General features: G+C 43.5%; 1 protein-coding gene across 1 annotated transcript in view; it reads right to left on the bottom strand.

Moving 5' to 3' along the window:
• LOC138503500 (astacin-like metalloendopeptidase) overlaps nucleotides 1-23467 on the bottom strand; it is a 485620-nt gene that overhangs the window by 176541 nt on the left and 285612 nt on the right. Inside the window, exons 4-6 of the mRNA XM_069623281.1 lie at nucleotides 16535-16675; nucleotides 16325-16442; nucleotides 6605-6783 (exon numbers count right to left, since the gene is read on the bottom strand). Of these exons, the coding sequence (XP_069479382.1) occupies nucleotides 6605-6783; nucleotides 16325-16442; nucleotides 16535-16675 (438 nt within the window). The remainder of the gene's footprint in view (nucleotides 1-6604; nucleotides 6784-16324; nucleotides 16443-16534; nucleotides 16676-23467) is intronic.

Here is a 23467-nt window from a genome sequence, read left to right on the forward strand (position 1 = left end):
TTGAGAGGTTGAGGACAGGAGTGAGGAGGAGAGGTCAGCCCACTCAGAGAGGAAGGCGGAAATTTGACCAGGTAGCCGATAGATAGTAGCCACGGTAAAGGAATGACTAGGAGAGAGAGAGAGTCGGCAGACAAGGCATTCAAAGAAGAAGTAGGTCTGCATAGGAGTGACAGTGGAAGGAATCCACTCAGGGAAGATAAGGGTCACACCCCTCCCCCCCAGCACAGTTGGGCCTGGGCAAGGAGAGGATCTAAAAGAAAAAGATGGACACAGTATGCACACCAGAATCCAAATACTGATTTTTGTAATACTCATTAAGATTAAGTGAGGTGCAGAGGAGAAAAACACTGCCTTGACACTAGGTAGTGGTACATAACAAGAGAAGAAGTGTCTACGGGCTGTGGAACACTCGCGTCCCCTGCACACTCGGGTTATTGCCAATAGCAAACAGTAATTTACAAAGAGTAGATCAAGTTTTTTAGAATAGATTTCAATGTAACCATTTGAAAATAAATTGTTTATAATACAATAAACCAGAGTAGGTGTAAACAAAGTGTTTTGAAAAAATAGCTTACTGGTTCATCACCAATTGTGTTATACTTATAAAGTCATAGTCACTCAAGTATTCACTGAGTGCTTATTATATCCCTTCTTCAGGAGCTGAATGTTCTGTGTTATCACAATTCAGTTTTTCATATTTTCATAGGTGAAGTACTTCAAGACAAACTGTTCCCCTTAAAGCATAAAAGATAAGGATGTTTTTAGTACAATGTCACTACATTCTCAAACATGATATGTTTAGAACCAAAGCAAAAAAAAGGGCTTCTCTACCTCTCATCGGTGCCCCTTAGGTGTCTATTCGGAGGGGGTAATCAATGTTGAAAAAATGGGGAGGACCCCTAAACTGCAATTAATCCGTATTCAATGCGTTCTTGTACTGTAGAAAAGTTAAAAAGGATGGAATATGTCTTTTAGAATGGTGCAGTGCTGTTAACAATACTCTAAATTTAAACACTTAAGTGCTAGAGAGTGATGTTTAGAAACAACTCGGGGGTTGTGAGAGATAACGTACACTTATGCACTCACCACATAGTAGATGAGATGGACAATGTGTCCAATGATTAGTCAGTAACTCCCGTGTTGGGAGAAAATTCGTACTTCACAAAAAGAAAGCGGGATAGTGGTGGCTTAAATCATCCCCTGTAAAAGACAGAGGGTGGTAATGTCATACCTCTATCTACAGGGAGAAATTGAGCAGAGTAAAAAAAGCCTCGCAGGGCTAGAGGATTGCCATCAGATACGGCATGCTAGCAGAGCTTCTTACCTCTCCTGGGACTCTTGATTTGAGTGGTCGGCATCCACGAATGGCGCCAAATGCGGGAGGCCAGATTAAGTATTGTGTTGACGTTGTGTGTCGGCGTAATGACGTCAGATGTAAACATCTGATATCATTGCGCAGATCGTCACCCGCATCGCGTCACTGATCGTGGAAAGGCCGGTTTGTGGGGGCCTATTACACGTTAAGACAAGCTTATAAGGGGTAGAGGAAAGGTATCTAGGTGCTGCAAGTTGAGTAATGTGCAGAGGCCGGTAAAAAATTGAGCTCTGCTCCATGATGGGAGGCAAGCCCTTACAGGGAACGGGAATGACAAAGGTCTGAACTGCATGGGAGCTGTATGTTGTGAGTACCCCAAAGGGGCACCTTTGCTCACAGTCTTAGGAATGATGCTTATTGAATTTATTTTTACACGTGACTGCAGATGCACTTGTTCATGGTCCTTTAGTACATGTAATAAAATTATTTAACAATGTACGCATAGTGGTAGATATCTGCCATGTACTCATAATGGGGCAATCTCATATTCAACTCATTCAATAGAGTGTGTATGTCCACTCTAGTTAAATTAAATACAAGTAGAGCAGTTTGGACACAGTGTGACTCATTGAGAGAAGTGCTAACAGTATTGGTAAAGATCGCTGATCAGTTTTAAGATCACAATACTATGTGCAGACATACAATATATAAATGCAAGTTTACAGATGTTACATCTTCAGAATGTTCAAAAAAGGAAGAGTGAATACAGTCAGACTATAATTCATCCATATGAGGTTGCCCAGTCACAGGGAATCTAAGACAGCGGGTGTGTCTACACTGAAAGACAAAGATTTTTTTAGATTACGTGACTCAATTCCATAGATAATCTGTACATCATGGATGCGTTTACTGCTCATAAAAATACTCCTAGGTGAAAATCTTCATTCATTCCATATGGGAACATGCTGTCTAGTTTGTCAATCCAGAATAGCTCATGTTGGTCCATCTTTTTTGCATGATTTCCACCTCGTGGGGATCTTTGTACTACTTCTAAAATTTGGTATCTCAGTTGTGCAACTGTTTTTTCTCATTAAAATGCCTCGCTACTGGGGACCGTTCGTTCTTTGTGCGAATATTACTCTTGTGTTCATTGCATCGCTCCTTCATCTTCCGCTTTGTTTGTCCAACATAATAAATGCCACAAGGGCAGCTCAAGGCATAAATCAGATTTGGTGTCGCAGGTTGCATAATGTCGTAATTTGATTTTTGCACCTGTTCGAGGATGTCTCAGGTAGTCACCTTTTGTGATGTTGTTGCAGTTGTTACAATGTAGAAACAGAAAGGTGCCAATTTTCTTAGTTTGTAGCACCCTTTGTCGATCAACTTGTGTTAGTTCTGCTTTCACCAATCTATCTCTAAAGTTTTTTCATCTTTTGTAGGCAATTAGGGGAGGCTCTGGGAAAAGATCCTTCAAGTGTGGGTCCAGTTGTATTGTCCTCCAATTCTTTCTAATTAGTCGTGTGATTTGGTGACTTTGACGCGAGTATTTTAATGAATATAGGAATGGGATCTCTTTTCTCAGGTGTTTTCTTCAACAATTCTTCCCTTGATATAAGGGTGCTTCTTGTTTTAGCTGCCACCATCACATTTTGCGGGTATCCCCTCTTCGAGTATTTAGATTCCATTTTGTCCATTTCGACCATTAGTGTAGTTTCAACCGATGTTATTCTTTTAGCTCGGAGGAATTGGCTATAAGGCAGATTGTTCTTTAGGTGTTTCGGGTGAAATCTCCTGTAGTGCAAGCTATTGTTGACATCAGTGGGTTTGGTAAATAAATTAGTGACAATCACTCCATCTTTAAGTTCAAGTTCAACATCGAGATAGTGGATTTTAGGTGTTTCAATCTCCATTGTAAATTTGATCCTCTCATTGACTGATATACTGTAGGAACCTTTCAAGTTGTGCCTTGTCTCCTCTCCAAATTACAAAAACATCATCAATATATCTTATCCAGCATATCAATCTGGGACCCCATTCTCCGTGATTAATGATGTATAGCGATTCTAAATGATGCATGAACAAATTTGCATAGGCCGGTGCCATGGCAGAACCCATAGAGGTGCCTGAGGCCTGTAGGTAAAATTGGTTATTTTATCTGAAAAAGTTGTTGTGTAGGATAATTTTGGCTAATTCCAGTGCAAAGGTTTTTTCTGCTAGACAGTCATTTTCTTGCAGTAGGGCCCATTCCAGTGCCTCAATTCCCTTGTCATGTGGGATGGAGGTATAAAGACTCTGTACATCCAAAGTTACTAAAGTGTCATTTATCTGAAGATTCTGGATATTCTGGATGATGAGAAAATGGGTGGTATCTCGAAGATACGTATTAGTCTTTTGAACTATTGGTTGTAGAATCTGATCAATGTAGATAGCCAAGGGGTCAAATACGCTATCTGTACCAGCAACTATTGGTCTTAATGGTGGTTTGATCAAATGTTTGTGGATCTTTGGGAGTCCATAGAATACTGGAATAATGGGGTATGGTTTAGACAAATATGTCTTAGTTTTCAAGGTAATCTAATCATTCTCAAGTGCTTTCTCCAGAATAGACACAATCATAGCTTGTATGTTTGAAGTAGGATCTTCGTCAATTGCTATGTACGTGTCCCTATCATTCAGAAGTATAAGGCATTGTAGAAGATGGTATCCATAACTACGATGGCACCTCCCTTATCGGCAGGTTTAAGGGTCAATGTGTGGTCATCTGCTAAATCTTTGATATTACTCTGATGTTATATCTTTTTATACTGTTGTAGTTAATTCTTTTAAGTTGATGCAACATCTGTGATTCGAATAACTTCAAGGTAGTATTGTGAATGGGCGGATCAAATGTACTCTTAGGTTTAATCTCCAGAAACTCTCACGTGCTTGGGTGTTCAACTGGAGTCTGTGTGGAAAAGAAGACTTTTAGCCTTCTTCCAGATGGGTGGTGTTTTGGGTAGGTGTGAACGAAAGTCCCAGATTTACTACTTCTAATTGACTTTCTATAAATTGTTTGGATGAAATGTTCACCACTAAGTGTTGGCTTGTTTGTTCCTTGGCCTTAGGTTTCTTAATACCTCTTCTGGTGGTCTTTTGTCTAAAGAAGACTGCGGGACTGTAGATGTGGTCGCTACTTGAGAGTTATGTAGGATCCCTACTCTCGGATTAGAAGTTGGTGGTTGGGTTCTTGTTTGATCTGCTCTTTTGGGTCTCTCTTCTCCACTTGAGGGGATCTCACTGCTAGCTTCACTCGTATCTCGTCTTGAGGATTCTGGTTGTGGTCTATTGGGATGTTGTGGTCTATCGTTTTGATAATATTCTTGCCAAGTATATACAATATCCTGGGAATAATCCAACATGTCCCGTCTGAATTTCCTGACTTTTCGTTGTTCAATTTCTTTTTTATATTGCGTTAATGATGTGTTGATATCCTCTAGGATGGTTTGTAACTCATCACTTGTTTTGAATGTACTGAGTTGTTCACTTAGCTCATTTATTTCAGTCTAATTTTGTAACTGATTTCGACAGCTCTTCAATAGTGAGTAATAGGAGATCTAAAGAGCATTTCTATTAAGCATTTGCTCCCATTTTTTCCACAAATTCTGGTACTTCCTTACAGAGGGTGGGTTTAAGGTAAAGGAGAGGATCTAACCGTCAGGTAGGAGTGTGTCAAAGCTGGTGACAGAGCTGGCAGTGAACCATGTCTCAGTGAGGCCGAGGATGTCAAGGTCCAGTTCCTCAAGAAGGCGACATATCAGAGGAATGTTTGACGGCAGAGCGAGAGTTGAGTGGCAATGTGGAGAAGGTTGCCATCCTTAATAAAAAAAAAAAAATAATCAGGGAGCTTTTCATCTGCAGCCAAATGTATGAAAATGTATAAATTGATGTAGTTCATTGAGAATCTGGTTGGTTTGGTCCTACGATACTAGCAAATTGCTTCCTGGATTTATTGTACAATAAACATTGCTCTATGTACAAAATGTGCACCCTTGCCTCAGGTGGCAGACACTCTTTGGGCTGAGGTAGTTAGGGTTCTGCCCCCACAAACTGAAGGGCGCACCTGGAATTGCAGGGCAGGGATGGTGACAGGTGGGTCAGAAAGAATGGGCAATCTGATGTAGAGGGTGGGACTGGAAAGGGAAGATACTTTAGAAAACAGCTTTATCTTCAAGCTCATCCTCCTAAAAGCAAACTGTCTTTACCAGTGCTCCGGGTAGAGTGCCAGTCTTCCTAAAATATGAATGGCAAGATCCTAAAAATGGTTCCTTATACAATTCCACCCTGTTCCACCAATCGGCACCAAAGTTTTAATAGTTACCCGTTAGGACCCTCCGGACATTACTGGTTACATGACATTTGGACACCTGAACCCTTTCTCTGGATTTCCGCTCCTTCACACAAGACAGTTGCCAGAAATCAGCAAAAACATTGATGTGGTTGTAGAAAGACCTGACATAGCTAATTTTAAGCATCTCGATGTGAGTAACACAACTCAAGCCATGTTTCAAGGACCTAGGATGCACAGTCTGAGATTTGCACTGCAATACACTGATCCGTGCCAGGGTGAGGCGACAGGTGGGGAGCGTGCACAGAAGGTCAGAGTATGCTGCAGCACACAAACTCATGCTTCCTCTCCACGTCTGCTCCAGCCGCATGCCCATTCTCAGTGCAGTTTACTTCAGAGCGCAAAGAACATGAAGCGATAAGTGACTCAGAACAGTGGCCTAGAGAACCTGTACAGAGTATAGGTAGTCTCTGCCAGTGTCTACATAAATTAATTTGTGATTATGGTGGCCGCCCACTGGCCTTTACAACCAATGGTAAAGCGTCCTGGATCAAGTTTGCCCCTTCCAATTCTAATTGTAGAATAACAAAACTGGGAGCAAAGAACATTTTATTAGCCTGTACATGTTATTAGATAGCCTTTTTTTTAAAAATCACCGAACAATATAAGCTGGTAGGAAAGCAAGAACATCACCTCCTCAGAAAGGATATTTAATCTTTGGGGAAGTGTTCCTGCATAAGTAGTTCTTAGAGAGTCGTGGCATTGTCATGTTTGTTAAATATATTAGGAGCAGCTAAATCAGGATTTTTGGTGATGGGAAATAAAGCTGATCTTCAGTGGTTGGATCAGGATTAGCGATGGACCACCTAGAGAATTGCCCAGATTCTGGCAATGTGAAGGATAGTTGAAACCTAGACCACTTGCAAGAACTATAATGGTCAACAATAGTCCTTGGGTGCATTTACCTTTACTAAGGTACTGCCACATGACGTCAACATAGTTGTCTCGGTCCTTTCGGTTGGACTCGTGATTGAATCCCAGGTTGTGCATCAGTTCATGCTCTATGATACCTTGTACCATGCAGGATCCAGGGGTTAGGGTCACCGGCTGAACACCTCCTATCCTTCCAATGTATGACCAGCAGCTATAGATGGGATGAATTGGTTGGGAGAAAAATTAGATCACAGAAACTCAGGGAAAGCCATGCCAAACAAATCCACAAGTTCAAACCGAAAAAAAGGTTGAATTAACACACTTGATATTTTTCCGAGACCTAGGGATCTCTATTGCTCAACCTTTGGGAAATACAGAAAGGGAGGGCTGAGAGCATTCCGACCATATTAAGCGGATCTGTGTGAAATTACCACGGCTGATTTTCCGCGACCGAAATGGTTGCATGGGAAATGCACATACAAAATGTTCGTACATTTGCCAAGTGAACATGCAGGGGTGTCCCCCGCTCACTATACTACGTAGTACCGTGAGCTGAATATTGCGGGGGGACACCCCTGCAGCCCCTTTATTTTTGTTTGTTCTGGCGGGGGCTGGCGGGATGTCCCCTGCAATCCCCGCTCACTGCACTGTAGTAAGCAGGGTGTTACGGGGAACACCCGCCCCAACCCCCAGCAGCCTTTTTTCATACCAACCCTACCAAAACTCCTAAACACATACCACGAAAAGTTCGAACTTTTGGTAGTTAAAACTTTTCGTGGTGTGTATTTTAGGTCTTTTGGTGGGGTTGGTAATTCTTATTCTGACATTTCGTCCTAACCCTATTAAAGCTTGGTGTGATGTGCCAGGTAGGTGAAAGTACCACAAAGCTGTTTATCCAAAGGGTTACCCACACAGCTGTATCTACGTAGCATTGCCCCGTTTGCCGCTCTGCTGCAGGAAAGCCTTCCCCACACCTTACCCTCCAGAAGAGGTTGACTCCTCCTTTCAATGTGTTCCCATTAACGTTGCTGAAACCCATTCCAGACTGCCACCCATCTCAGCAATTTTTCAGGATTCTGTTCACAGAGAAAATATATTTACCTTCCACCATGTTAGAACCTATGGGAGTTATGTGCTTGACAGCTAGCGAGGCATTGAGCTAAACATAGAGCACTCATCATGCAAGAATGATGCTGCTCTGTGGGAATCAGATAGCCTTTCCTTATTCCACATCTTTCCACGCCCCCCCCCCCCCTTCTCGATATGGTCCTGTATGAAACACCAAACACAGGAGCTTATTTTCAACTACTTGAGATAAAGAGTAAGGGGGCGCAGGTTGTTTGAAAAGGGTAGCATCTCCAGTACCAAATGTGACGCAAGAGCATGTTATCTTCTGGTAATGCCATGCCATGGCCTTTGTTGCTTCGGACTATTTAGTGTAGTGCAGCAGCCCACATTCCAAATCTTCTACATTTTCCGTAGTCTTTAGAAATTTGATGGGGCTCATAAGCTACAGGGAAATCCCACAGCACGTTCCAAGAGGGCGATGACAGTCAGACAGGCAGCACATGCTCTTTCCGAGTCAAGTAGTGGATTACGTCAATGGGGTCTCATGCATGTAATGGCAACGAGCAGGCCCTTTGAGTCTGGGTGCAGGCGTTTCTTTGCACAACATGGGATAGAAGGATGTGAGCAGAGGTTGCAGTAGCGGACCATCCATTCGCACTTGTACCCAAAGGTGGAGCAACTGTACCCTCTACAGAGTGGTACATATTTTCAGTCCTCCTATTCTCTGCTGTGGCTCCTGAAAGTAACAGCCCAGAGTAGAGGAGCTGTAGAGATGATATGGAAGGTAGCCTCAAACTAATATATGGAATCTCCAAAAGTTTGAACAAGAGCCAATTGGGGTCTGTATGGAAAAACCCAACCACTGATCATATCTGTACCTTCCAGACACGGATAAATAAGTACGTATTCTATTTCAGTCGATGGAATATTGTAGTGATCCCATGATGCTCAGAGAATGAAATTATTTTAGAGGGAGGGGTGCACAAAGTGGAGCGGCTGAGAAACCAAAGTTCCTAGTTCATGAGTTGAACGGGAACCACAGAGCAGCAAGATCAGTCAAAATGGAGTCATCCTTTGTATCGCATGCATAGACAATTGGGGGACAAAGACCTGATCTCAGGAGATTCCATACTTTTATGCGGTCTTCAATGGAAGCAAAGTGCTGATGGGTGGCATTTTGGATTGCAGAGTACCTGGCGTTGTGCTGCGGTCTCGTTGTTGGCTATTCCAACTAAGGTGTGTGTGCTAGCTCTCTTTGTGTGGTCCAGTTGGAAACATTCACCACTCAAGGCTAGCACACCTGACAAAGTCCACAATATATGGTGGTGAGGGGTAGCCAAGGTACGTTATAGGGGAAAAACAAGATCTGGCAGAAATGTCATGGCATGCATTTGCCCTAGCTTCATAGCAGCAGGCTGCTGCTTCTTTTGTAAGTATGGTGTGCAGAGGACCCCTAAAACATGTATGACCAGGTACACCTTGTGCAGGAGGGAGAGGCTCAAAATGTATTTCAAAAGCCATTCATTAGACAAATTAGTCCAAAAAGTTATCCTTGTAGTTTTAATTGGGAAAAGTGTGCGCTCAACTTTCAAATTCTGCCGGTACCTGATCAGTTTGCTCATCTGTTGTGGGACTCCTCCTCACCATTTCTGTCCCAAGGTTTATGCCGACTTGGAATTACCTTAATTGTGCCAAGAAATAAAACCTGGTTTGTGGGTGTTGATAAAGCACTTCTCTGCATAAAGGTCACTTTCAAGTGAGTGCCAATGTGTGCCAAAAATGGTTAAACCGGGTGGCACAAAGGCCAAGGTTTCATGCAACAGGTGTTGGAGGATGCATCGATATCTGACCCTGAGGAAGATCAGGACGCTTTCTTCCATTCTACCACACAAGAGGGAAAAAAAAAAAGTCAAGCAAGATGATGGTTGGGATTCGATGGTCGGAACATTGTGGGTCTCATTGACCAACCTGCCGTAGAAGCCCATTCACTATTAGGCTATTTACACCCAAAAACCGCAGTCCTTGGAATTTCGACTGAACTCACAAAATTGGGTTCTTGGCAACTCTGTCAAACGCCTCTGAAACATGCTGCCACTAGAGAGGTGTTTTGATGCCCAAGTCTACAGCAGCTCGTGGGGAGTGACAGTCACATATAAAATGAAGGCTGGTTGGAGGTATAGAAGTAATGTGGTTAAGGCCTCGTCCAAAAGAGGCATGGTCAGCTGAAGCCAGGTATTCAACCTGTTTGTGGCCAGTAACCCGTTTACCGTAATGCCTTAATTGTTGACCATCTTTGAAATGGGTCTCATTGGTACCAAGCCTCTTCTGGGAGTTCTTCAAAATTATATTATTCAGAACTTTAGCATGCTACTGGTAGTGCAAAATGGGAGGGTTCCTCAGGGACATCATTTGGGGGTCGTCAGGGGCCGGACAGAGATCCCCCTTGCTACCGCCAAGATAAAAAAATATATATTTTTTTACATTTAAGCTCCTGGGCTGGCTGTGGCCAGTGCCATGTGGCTCTTTGTTGATTTATTTTCCAGGCCTCTTAAAAAAACAAAAACAGGGGGGTTGCACTAGTGGAACACATTGAGCAGTGATCCTATCTAAGAAAGAATAAGAACAAATAATGTCTCTTTCTGGAAATCTATACAATAATTGCTAGACTCATTAAAGGTTTATTTCAGGTACACTTCAGGGGATGAGTCTCGGATTTAGTCTGCTATTAAACACTTCAACTCAGCCTTTCATCCTTCGGAGGTCGATAAATGAGTACCAACACAGGTTGGGTGACATTGTATATATATTTATTCTATATAAAGCGCTTCAGCGCAAGTTCTTTATAATAACACATCATTTGGCCTTGGATGTCTGCTTGCATTCACTGCAATTTCGTAATATGGGCCTATACACACACACACTGTTATAAAAGATACATATGTTGATCCATTCTTGTATGAAATTTATATCACAGTGATATCGTAACCATATTTTTCGCTGTGTACTTAACAATGCTATGTGATGCCCCTTGCGGTTTTGTCAAGGGGTGAAAGGTCGTGTTCCTTCGCTTCCGTGTTGTCACTTCAGGGTTGGGCCAAATGGCATCACTTCCTGTGATATCAGAGGTCAAGGGTCAAGCGTGCGACCCCCCCTCCCGAGGAGCAGGAGCTCCCAGAACACTGCAGGAGCAGTGTCCAGCATCCCCGAGAATTCTCCACTACGAGGTAAGCCCGAGGGCTGCACTTAAAGTTTCAGCTGAAATCAGCCGTTATCTACAGTACATTGCGGCGGAATGCCAGTGTGCTTTTTTTGCTTACTGAACCCTGCCTATTTGAAGCAATTCATTACTGCACCTAGAATCAAGTGTGCCACCATTGCGTTCCACGAGGTAGCAATCAGGCAAAGATGGCCGCTTTACATAACGAAGTGTAATTTGCAGCCTAACCCTGCCGCCAACTCACAGGCCGACACAGGATTGGCTGTGCTGCTGTTTATTTTGCTCCAATAATACACCGGCAGGTGTACGCCGGCCCACCTCACCAAGGCACACTCACAAAGGCTCTCTTCCTGTCCCGAGCCTGTCCTGAGCCTTTTCCGAGCCCAGGGCCACATTCCCTCGAGTTCTGCCCTGCCGCTTTGTGCCCTTTACCCCCTTACGAAAACTGGATACCAGCTCCCTTCCCTCGCACTATCATCCGCCCACTGCTGCACCAGATACTACTGCTACGGACTCGTTGCTGTGGTAAGCACTACGGCATATGTACTCTTTGAAACACGGAACTTACCTTTCTTGCCACTACAATATCATCAGTGCATGTAGCGCCTGCCTGTGAACTAGTATTGAATTTTTATGTCGATTTACACTCAGTTCTCCATGTACAGCACCCTGCAAAACCACATATGTCTACTGTGATCAGAAATAATGCCTAGATTATTTGTCACATGCCTTTCAGTGGCCTTTGTCCCTTAGCAAAACGTTGCAGGTACAATCTGTATCTTATACTGTTGCGGCTCTGTACCAGTTTGACCCTACATCTTGTGCTCGCCCCCTATGTGCTCTAATGTGATGGCCTGAACCCATGCTGCACTGTTCCAGTCTGGCCCCATGTTTCTTGGTTGCACCCCCAGCTTAGCCCTGTAATTTGTGTTATTTGCTGTAATTATGCACGCAGCATACCTTAATATCTATGCTGGTAATTCCACATTGCACCTCAGCCAGTCCCGACACCCTGTTGTGAACCACATTGCTTTTGATTTGCCCTGTAATTTGTGCTACTGCTGTACTCTCGCACCTAGCATACCCTGACATCTGTGCTGATACTATGATACTGCATACCTAGTGACCAGACAGTATTCTGACGCAATTACCTCACTTTAATAAAGTGATGTTATTTTGGCTACTTATCACCATGCTCCCATACTGCGGTATTCTAGATAGCACTCCATGCACAGGAAACCACCTGTTTTTCAGAAATGGGCTATCTAGGCTAGCCTGCCCCAGACACCACCCCATACCCTGCCCAACCCCATTCCTACCATCCACTCCGCCATTTGCTACTAGTTTGATTCATACTCCCATTCTCAAATCCCTAGCAGACCCTAACACCAACCCTATTGTAGGCAGTGCCAGAACAATTCGCCTAAGATCACGCACTAAAACCCTCTACCATTTCCACACCCCCCTATTACGAAGCCAACGCCCTGCAAGCCTAACCACCCTAGACCTACCAAAAAACAAATCCTACCTACCGCCCAGACCACTAATAGATCACCCAAGGATGCTCAACGACAAACACCCAACACCACCATAACTAAATCCAAACCACCATCTAGCTTCAAAAGTGCCGTCATTAATGCCCGGTCCCTAGGAGCCCATGCCATCGAAATACATGACCTTATCATGGAACAAAACCTGGATCTTTTGATAATCACAGAATCATGGCTTCACCAAGCCTCGGGTCCCTTACTCGCCTTAGCCCTACCTCCCGACTACAATATACTAAGATCTGATAGGAAAAACGCCATGGGCGGAGGCGTTGCCATCATAGCCAGGACCAATATACAACTCAGATCCATTCCCATTGAAGACATCTTAGGCTATGAACTACTTCTAGTGAAACTAGCGGTAAATGAGAAAAACACTATCAATATTATAATTATATATAGAACTCCCAGTATAAACAGCCAACCAGAAACAGACATCCCTCTTCTACTAGCTCCCCACATCAAACCCAATACAAAATGTATTATCCTCGGAGACCTGAATCTAGGATACAACGACCACCAAGATCATAAAGCCACAATACTACAAGCGGCCCTTAAGGATATGAATTTCAACCAACTAGTGAATGAGCCCACCCACATCAAGGCTAGAACCCTGGATTGGGTTCTTTCACTTAACACTAGACTTACCGTTGACTCCATCACCCCATTTGCATGGACTGACCATTACTGCATAGAATTCACCATCTTGAGTGATGAACCCCAACCCCCTACACCTAAACCAAAAGACACCATTGAAACCAGAAATCCCAGAAAGCTCACGGAAGAAAGCTTCACCCCCCACCCTTAAAAAGAAACCTCCTCTCCAACGTGGTCACTAGTGAAGATCCCAGTGTTATTTCAGACTACTACCACAATTGCCTCACTCTCACAATTGATGAAGTAGCACCGATCAAAAGTAAAACCTGCCGCACTGATAAAAGGGCCCACTTTTGGTTTAATGAAGAACTAGCCTCCTTAAGAAGAATCAAACGTTCTCTCGAACATGCCCGTAACAAACAGTCCACCCTTGATTCTGCAAAAGCCTACAAGGACTCTAATAAAATCTACAAGTCAGCCATCATATCCCACAAAGCCAATGCTTACAATACACGTATAAACAATGCCTCGTCTGATGCCAAAGAACTCTTCTCTATCATCAGAGAATTAGAAAATCCTACACCCAACTCCACTTCAGAAAAGGCCAGTAAAGAATGGTGCACCACCATTCAAGACGCCTTATCCGCGAAAATTACCATACTACAAAATAAAATTACCACTAAAAGACAGCTCCTAGCTGACAAAAACTCCACAGACACAAACCTCACCCCACCTACCTCCCGCGATAAACTCAAGCCTCGCTTCCACTTCAGTCCAGTCTCCCAAGAAACTGTACTCAACACCATCACCAAACTCAAAGCTTCCAACTGCAAAGGCGATAGTGTCCCAGCTAAACTAGTGAAGGACTGTGCAAGCACACTTGCCCCTATCATTACCAACTTTATCAACTCCTACTTCAACACGAATTCAGTCCCAGCCAGCATCAAAAAAGCATGGGTCACCCCACTCCTCAAAAACCCATCATTGGACCCCACAGTACCCACAAATTACCGGCCTATAACAACGGTCCCTTTCCTACTCAAAATTATCGACAAAATAGCTTATACACAAATTCAAGCACACCTTGAACAGAACCAGCTGCTAGGAACCAGACAATCAGGCTTCAGGCCCAACCATAGTACGGAAACGGCACTCCTAGACCTCAAAATCCAGATGGACACTATTAGAGATTCAGGTAAACTCTGCATTCTCCCGTTAGACCTCTCTGCTGCTTTTGTTCTCGTGGACCATGATAAACTCTGTACATCCGTAGCCAATGACTAATTTCTCCAACGATGACACAAAGTGGGTGAAATCTTTCCTGGCTGAACATACTTCCAGAGTGGCCATAGGCAAGGAAGCTGCCGACCCAATACCAGTACCCATAGGAGTTCCCCAGGGCTCATGCCTCTCCCCTACACTTTACAATGCTTATATCAAGCTCCTCTTCTCTGCCCTTGACGATATGGGTGTCATCTACACCAATTTTGCAGATGACACCCAGATCCTCATACCCATCACAGGCAACTATGACCAAGACACCATAGTCATTAACACAATATACACAATCATCCAAAACTGGATGGCATTGAACAGTCTGTCTCAAAGATGAGAAAACTGAAATTCTCATTGTGGGATCCCCAACTAAAATCGCCTCACTTCACCCGGACTACACCACCATCAACATAGATGGATCTCTAATTCCAGTTCTCAAGCAAGTCAAAACTTTAGGAGTCCACCTAGACGCTAACCTCACAATGACCAAACACATCAGCACCCTCTCTTCATCCACAGCATACACGTCCAAACTGATTGCATTAAGCCACCAATTCCTGACCCCAACCAACTGCCTTACATTAGCCAGAGCGCTGGTATTATCTAAATTGAATTACTGCAATGTACTTCTGCTAGGTAGCTCTAAGGCTAACATCAGTAAATTGCAACTTATGCAAAACAAAGTTCTAAGAGCAGCATTAGGAATAAAAAAATCTGAGCACATCTCACAGATTAGGAAAAATGCACATTGGTTACCAATTGAAGCAAGAATAATCTTCAAAACCCTATGTATTACACACAAATGCCTGACTAAAAAGCACCCATGTATCTGATTAATGTAGTACAGAAACAAGAAAGCATCAGAACACTACGTTCTAATGACAACCACTACCTAATGATTTCCCGCTACAAAAACACCAGAGCGGGGGGGAAGCAGTTTCCGTGTACTAGCACCACATTCCCCAGCTTCAAAAAGCAATTGAAAACCTAGTTATTCAACCAATACTAATACCCGTCTCTCACCTGTACCAGCCCAATGATTAGCTTTTTAATCAGCAACCCGGATTGTACCTAACCTGTATGATGTATGTACCGATGTAATGTATGACTCGTATGCCTGCTTGACATGCTTCCTGTTTTTCTTCTACAAGCCTTTCCTTTACTCTAAGACTAATTATTAAGATGTCTGTAACCACGCCGTGATACCCCAGGGTCTGGGCGTGTAACAAATGTAAAAAATAAATAAATAAAAATAAAAGGGTCACGTGTTGTCACTTCGCTACCCCTGGCATTTTGTTTAAATGACGTCCCTGGGGTTCCTCTGATAAAATCTGCATATCTATGCCATCTGCTTATTAAAATGTCTAGTTTTGAGATATGAGGCTGCATGATCACATACTCAGGGATCCATAGAATGCAGGCTTCATGTCAAGTCATTTTATCCTCATTTGCTCAGGATGAGAACAAACGAGAGGAAATGAGTTATCTTACCTTGGAGTGATGTAATTTGCAGTGCAGCAATTTGTGAAAGCCTTGCTGAATGTGAGGTGTACTGCACTGTTCTTTTCTGCACCAGCCTGAGGCAGATATTTCTTACAGCAAGAAGCACACCTCCATCTCCCCTCACTTGGACTAAACATTAAGGGGCCGTGACTTTTCTTTGGAAGGCCATTCCGATCCTTAGAGTTCACATCGTGAGAGTCAAAGAATTGGATTAGTTAAGTAGTCTTACATAAGATACATTTCACAGCATTTGTAGTGAATTACTGACTGCACATAGCGACATATCAAGAAAGGCACGATAAGAAAAAGTAAAATGTTTAGAACATGTTTTTAAGTCGTCATGGAACGGATGTAAGCAATATTCTCACAATGCAGGTGTAAAGAAATGGCTCCTGTGTGTCATCTGGCCACACAGTGAGACAGGGCATGGCGAGGCTGTTCAGGGCTGGATCCACCACCAAGTTGGCCAGAATGCATTTTCTAACTCAAACTGATCAAAAGTCATTGAGGAAGGACAGATCAACAGAAGCAACTGTGGCACTTACCCACTCCCAGAGACCATCTTCAGGTAGTCGGTCTCTGTTGAGCGGGGAACAAAATCCACGCAGGTTAACGTTGTAAACTCCTGCATTCCAGCCAGGACCACTTTAATGTCACCATCATCTGCAGGCCCATGAAAAGGTGAGTATAAATATGACTTATTAATCTCACCAGACGTTCTACAAAGTTGTGGGTTGTTTAGAAAAAAAACTTACCGTAAACGTCAGAAAAGACAAAGGGCACACGCACTCGCCCATCAATGGATATTGGCCAGAAGCATTGAGACATTGGGCAGTTCAGCACATTTCGGTTCATCTCAACGCGGATATCACCTTCAGTCAATGGGATGTTGCTGCCTGCAGTGGATGAATCAGAATAGATGGGTATATGGTAAAAATAACCCTGTTATACAAAATGATTACTCAGAATAACATGGTATAAATAACACAAATTAGCAATAAACTGTATACAAATGAAAAATCAGAATGAACAATTTAAAAAAGAAAAAAAAAAATTTACACCATTTTGAAACCAAGAAGAAAGCAATGAGACAAAGAATGTACTCGAAACATGCACATCAGTAAAGAAATTACTGAAAATGGCATGGTTCTACAAATGTACATTTTAATCAATCTGAGGGAATTGAAATCTCAAGGACGGAATTTTTAAAAAGGGAGCTGTGGGTGGACCGGGGAATACCAAACTCACAGAAAGCCTCTATAATTAGAATCAAAGTGGCAACACTGCAGTAAGTCACCAAACAGTTTGATGAATGAATACTGTGGAAGCTGGTAGCATTTGACTTTAGGTCCTTGGAGGTACATGAGCCATGGACGGTGCAGAACAATAGCCTTCACTGTGGCAATGAGGAGGGAACCAAAGCCATGCTTTGGTGTGCTCGGACAGATTAAACACCAATTGGTTGGAAAGTGCACGGGTGCTCAAAGCTGTGCAGGGATGAAATAAGCCACCATCCGAGGTTAATGCATGCATCCCTACACACCCGACATTAGATCATGAATGTTATGTTACTTGGCATTTGTATAGAGCCTTATGCATCATTGGTATGATCTCAAAGCGCTAGTAGGTTGAACGCCCTCGGGAACTGCAGTTCAAGTCAGTCGAGAGAGAGAGAGCCGTAAAGTGCGTGGGCGCACCGGGTGTGCAGCTGGGTTGGTTGTTGCATGATAGCTGCTTCTTAGCAGTAGGTGTGGTGCTAAGGAGATCATTTGAATGCGTTCAGTCTGGAGGGTGGACACCCAGACTGAGTTCTGGCTGTGTGCGGCCCGAGGAGACGCCTAAGCTAGCCTGTATGTGCTCAGCTGGCTGTGTTTTATTAGGATGATGGATAGTTTGATGAGTCATGTTAGTATGAGACCAGCTATACTGAATGAGTCATAGTACTGCTGTGTTCAAGTTGAATGGTGGTTTATAGGAGAGAGTAAGCGTAGTAGTGCGATATTGTGGTAATCAGTAAGGTGCATGCGACCAGGCCTACTCAGTGATGTTGGGAATAGCTTCTAGAATCAGCATTAACATAGTGACGCTATTAGGGCACACTATGTTGGGAATACCTTCTAGATTCAACATTAACACAGTGATGCTATTAGGGCACACTTTCTAATTTCAACTTTAACACAGCAGGTTTAGCTGCCCGAGAACTACTTAACCGACTGCTGAGCTGGCAGAAGGTTTGGTACCTGTAGGTGCGATGGAAAGCTCCAGAGAGGAGGTGGCCTGTGTTATGTGCATGGGCAGAGCGGTATTGCATCAAGCTTGGATGGACATATAAAGTCATGCCCCCAGGATGTACTGTAAACTCAATTTTTAATGCAACAGACTAAATGTATCATTAACTTTCTTGTATGAGGTTTATTGCGTAAAAACATAAAAACAGAGGCTACTGTGCTTGGCGGCCACATTTTTGGGACAGGGATGTTATGTTGGTTTCCCTACCCATGTATTGCCTACTTTTATGAAAATAGACCCGGTCTCTGTTTTGCTGGCTGTTTCCCCGTTAGATTTGTCAGGTGTCTTGACCCACGTTTGAATTGTTAGGCTACAACATTTGGTGCTGTGGGCTTAGAAAATCCAAGATGGCCGAAAAGCCCACATTGCGCCATAATCCAGGAAAACTGTACAGTTTTTGCGCACACAGAAATGGTCGCCTAACCAGCCACCCACCAGTGCGAGCGTGATGGACCGGAAGTGCCATGAGTGTAATGTGGTGCCAAAGGAAAAACAGCAGTGCCCGTTAGCTCAAAAAGCACTTTGAAATCACCTTTGTTTCTCTGAATTCAAGCTCAAAATGCCTATTTCAAACATTGCAAGATAGTTAATACAGGAGACCATCTGTTCAAAATCCGTTTTAATTGATGTCAAAAATGGCTAAAATTATGGACACAAAATTATTCTACTGCAGAATCCACGTGAATACAGCGTTAACACCGATCATATGCTATCAAGTAAAATCCTTTCTTTTTGAAATGTATTAATTCAAGAAAACTCCCAAAAATGGGTGCAGTACCGGCGCGTGACACTAACCGGCACTAGCGGTCTAAACTCTGACAGGAGAACTGTATTTCAGTAGCTGACAAAGGAGCCTGAGCCAGCCTGACTTCAAAGCCTTGCTGGTTAATGAAAATTCTTAACACCTGCTGTTCCCAGAAGACAGTCTGATTCAATTAACAGTCCAAGAGGCTGGGAAGCATTCACACCTCAGAACTCCACACAAGAAGGCAGGAAATCACAGGTTTCTGTTAACCAAATGCAGAGTGTCCCCCTGGTCTGCTGACATCAGTCAACAAAATAGACTCTTTCCATTGAATAGAATATGCTGATTTGAGCTGTGACTGTAAACAGTGCTCTGCCTCGAAGGAAGGACATGTGATCTCTGACTCACCAAGTTTCTAGAGGCAGGCCAGACTGGGTTGTGGATTTCATATTGCACCACATGTATGTTTGATTAAATTGCTTATAAAATATTGTATTACGCTCACAGAAATGTACAATTTGGGGATCCTTAATATGAAAAATACCCTCACGATTTGAGACCAAACTCCACTTTGTACGGTGTTCTGGGACCGAACCCCGCTATTTATTAATATTGCAGACACAGGGTTTATGCTAGAGACATAGTAAATTACTGTAATATGCCCAGAAGGGGGGTGTACCTCTATGTAAATTTGGGTAAAAGTCCAATATTGGAAAACCAACCAAAAAGCGCAAAATGTTGTCATTTCTTAACCCAAGCTCTTAGAAACAGAGACCTACCCGAAGTAATATATGATGTGTATATGTAATTTCAACAAACTGTATCTGGGATATATGTATTTGGATCAAGAATAGATTTGTGTGTAAATTGACCAGGGGTGGATCCTCCAAACCATGAACATACTTCATCACAATGACTCACAACTCAGCTCCCCCCAATCAAGGGAGAGAGGAGGACTTGGCCAATGATAAGTTGTGAGGGGCAGGCTTAGTTATGCCCACGCACACACCCATTTTCAAAACACATAAAAAGAGACTACTTTGGACAGGCAAGACTCACTTTCCATTTTCTTGCAAAGCATTTTGCCGGACCAGACAAGATCCAGAAGGACCATCTCCAGAACTTAGAATCCAAACTCCAGAACTTGTAGCAGAGAGACCTAGTCCACAAACTGAATCCTTTTCAGAGGTCTCAGCATCAAGCAAACCTAACCAAACTATTCAACAGCCGGGTGAGCCGTTTGATTCCGGCCTAGAACCCTGTGCCAGAAACACTCAGAAAGCAGAGCTGTATCCAGAACCAGAGACCAGACCGCTGTGCAGTGCCAAGAACTTTTGCCAGAACCAGAGACCAGACCGCTGTGAACTGCCGCTAGCAGACCCAGACCAGATTGCTGTGAGCAGAACCAGTACCAGAGAGAGCAAACCCGACCAGACCCTGACGGCCTATTTCAAATTTATAGTGCGAGTACTCAGCTAGAACCAATCTCTTAGTCTAAAATAATCTGATTCAAACCATTTTAACCTGTCCAGAACTGCATCATAGGAATCGTGTGTGTTAGGCAGAAACCTGTGCAGTTCCCTTAGGGAACACTGCAAAAGATTTAAGACTACAGGTATAGCAGTAAACCCACTTGGTAGCAGTCTGCACCACCCAGATTTACCTGGTAGCTGTGGCTGAGCAGTCAGACTTCCCTCAAGAAGAGTTAGGCAGTATGCAAAGTATACACAATATGTACTCAAATACAATAGCACAAGCAAACACTGACCAGAGCTTGGTTTCAGAAGTATATAGTTATTTATTTTAAGAACACATAAGTTGAAAACACTCTAGCAATATATAGTAAAACACTTCAAACACAGTTATATGGAAAGCAGTCCCAACCCTTATTCCTAACTAGACAACTCTTGGTTAACACCACATAATTCAAACAGAGGTGAGTGCTTAACTTTAGATGACACTCTAGTAGGTTCAAAGAAGGGAGGGAAAAAGAGCAGAATTAGGATAAACACACCACTCTAAGGTCAAGAACACTCTTTGTAAGTTCAAGGAAGCACAAAGTCACAGGTGAGCAAAAGTCACTAGGCAGGGCCCACTCTTAGAGCAGACGGAGCGAAAATGTGCCCAAGATCACACAGTTATTAGGGATTCAGAGTCTTGCAAACGAGTTCAGAAAGAGTTGAGAGGCTTAGAAAGTTTAGCCAGGGTGTCCCAGGCAATCCCAGGTTCGAAAGCCGGGGGCTAAAACTACCCCGTACAGTCGGTGGCAAGGGAAGCCAGGCGGAACACGGTACCTTAAACGGGAAGGATCCTCCAGCGGTGGCAGTTGTTCCAGGCAGTGGCAGCAAGGCTCGACGTCGGTCAGGGAAGAAGAAGATCTCGCTGAAGAGCAGAAGAAGGTCGTTGCACTGCCCGGGAAGAAACCAGCCACGGAGTCCTCCGGTTAAAGGGTTGTACCGACTTTCGCGGTTGTGGTAAAAGTGTGGTATTCCGGTTGCCGGGGTGCTTGGCACGGGCAAGGCGGCCACGATATACCTCGAAGGAGCGGAAAGAAGGTGAAAACTGGTTGTCCCCACCAGTCAAGGGAAGGAGCCACTCCGTTAAGAGTTCTCCTCGGTCGTTGGGAAAAGTGGTGAGACGGTTCAGCAGGGCTCCACCGGGTGGTGTCGTCGTAGCAGGTCGGCTCAGCTCTTCCCTCGTCGGATTCTTGGTCCTGTGGCGACTTCTAAAGTTCCAGTCCCCAAAGCCCTGCTTTTATGCAGCAAACCCCCATTCACCCAGCCTAGCTGTCACTCAAACATGCTAAGTGGTGAGCCGGCCGGCTCACCACTTGGGCCAATCAGGACGGAGTGCGACTTGAGTTACCAAGGTAACTCAGTCCAGGGTGCCTAAATCCCCCTCCACCCCTCCTAAGTACCCCAGACAGAGTGGCACCACTTTGGAGGGCTTCTGTGAAGAAGCCCGCCAAAAGTGGAACAAAGGGCTCCACTTTGGGTCAGAGTTACAGAGGCGAACGCCATTTTAGGATCAAGTTTTGGCAAAAAATCCCAACCGGAGTTATAATAATAAATATATAAACCGGCGGTATGTTTGAGGCTACCGTAAATAAATAATTAAATGTGTTAGCCTAAAACAATGGGAAATCCCATAGGAAAATATTCGCGGTTGAATATAAAAAGTAGTTTCCACTGCCACCAGCCAAAACTCGATCAGGGGGGACGGAGACGTGCCCCCTTGACTAACAGACCCTGCGGCAATCGAATTGCCCCAGCCAGTACGTCCACAATATGATGGTTTGTACTGGTTCTGTTCAGGATTTAAGACTAGTAAAGTCTTTGGAGACTTTACCTGCCCTGGGAGACAGTAGTCAGTCCCAGGGTATGGAGTCTATGTTGGGGAGTCCCTAGGACACCCCTGGGTTACTGCACAGAGGGTGCTGTGTAACCCACATTACAAAAACACATGAGGCCCTATGGAGTAAAAGACCCCATAGCCCATTCAACACAAGGTTAACCAAAGAAACACTCTTCAAACATGCCCAAGAGTGAGGGAAAAAGGGTCTCACTCTTGGCAGGAGAAAAAAAGAAACCCCAAGAAATCCAGCAAAGCTGCTGGGGGACTCACTAGGTAGGGAAATTCAGCCTAAACAGAGAATTCTCCCTAACAGTGTGTTCATTCTGTCGTTTCAAAGCTGTTAAAGTGTCATTTTGTCATTCTGAAGTTTACTTTAATTTCGAAAAACTACCTTCACAAAATCGTCCGTATCTTTGGAACCGCGTGTGCTAGGAACGAGATTTAACTTTCATTTTAAAGCTATGAATCTAAGCTTTCCAACAAGCCCAACAAGCTTTCCGTAATCGCGCTCGACACATTCGGAAAAAGTGACGCGAATTGAAAACTAGCTCAAACTTCGTCACCTGTCAAAAATAGCTGCTCTTGCTTGCATTGCTGAAATTCGTTTTCAACCTGATAATCCCTCATGAATCATTGATAGGGTTGACCTGAACTAATTCAAAATAGCTGTCACCTACCCTGAATCTCCTATAGGGAATCAAAATCATTATTAGCATATTTTCACTTCTTTGCAAATCACATTAAAGTATTTTTGCCTGTGTTTTAAAACCATCCCTGTTGCTCTAAACTTGCTAGGGGGGGGAACTGAAATTCGTATTTTATTGTGATTGTATTCCTGAAAACTGTGTGCTTCACTTCCATCTCCTTATATTGCATGGGGGGTCAGGGGGGGGGAAGTGAATTGCCACAAGGGTAAAAGTGAACATATTATCTCTTGTGAAACCCTATCAGTTTATTTCTGTACTGCATTTTTATTCATCATTGCATTTCCTTGAAATCATAAAAAGCATTCTCAGCTACCTTATCCTTTCTATACTAACTCCTAAGTAATTAAATAAGTGTACTATTGTGATATTGTTGATCACTGTCATATGCCTAAGTGTGCTATCAAATATTAATTTATTCATAAAAGTGTGATATATATATTGTTTAATTTTCAATAAATCTTTTAAATTGCAAAACAAACCTACTTCTTGGCTCAGTGAGGGCAGGGGGATTCAAAGAGGGGAGTTATACAAGGTTTTATCATCCAGATTATAACTTGTCATAAAAATCTATAAATAAGGGCTTCCCTTGGGCA

The sequence above is a fragment of the Ambystoma mexicanum genome, chromosome 11 (assembly GCF_040938575.1).
Source record: "Ambystoma mexicanum isolate Mex_15411 chromosome 11, UKY_AmexF1_1, whole genome shotgun sequence".
NCBI lineage: Eukaryota > Metazoa > Chordata > Amphibia > Caudata > Ambystomatidae > Ambystoma > Ambystoma mexicanum.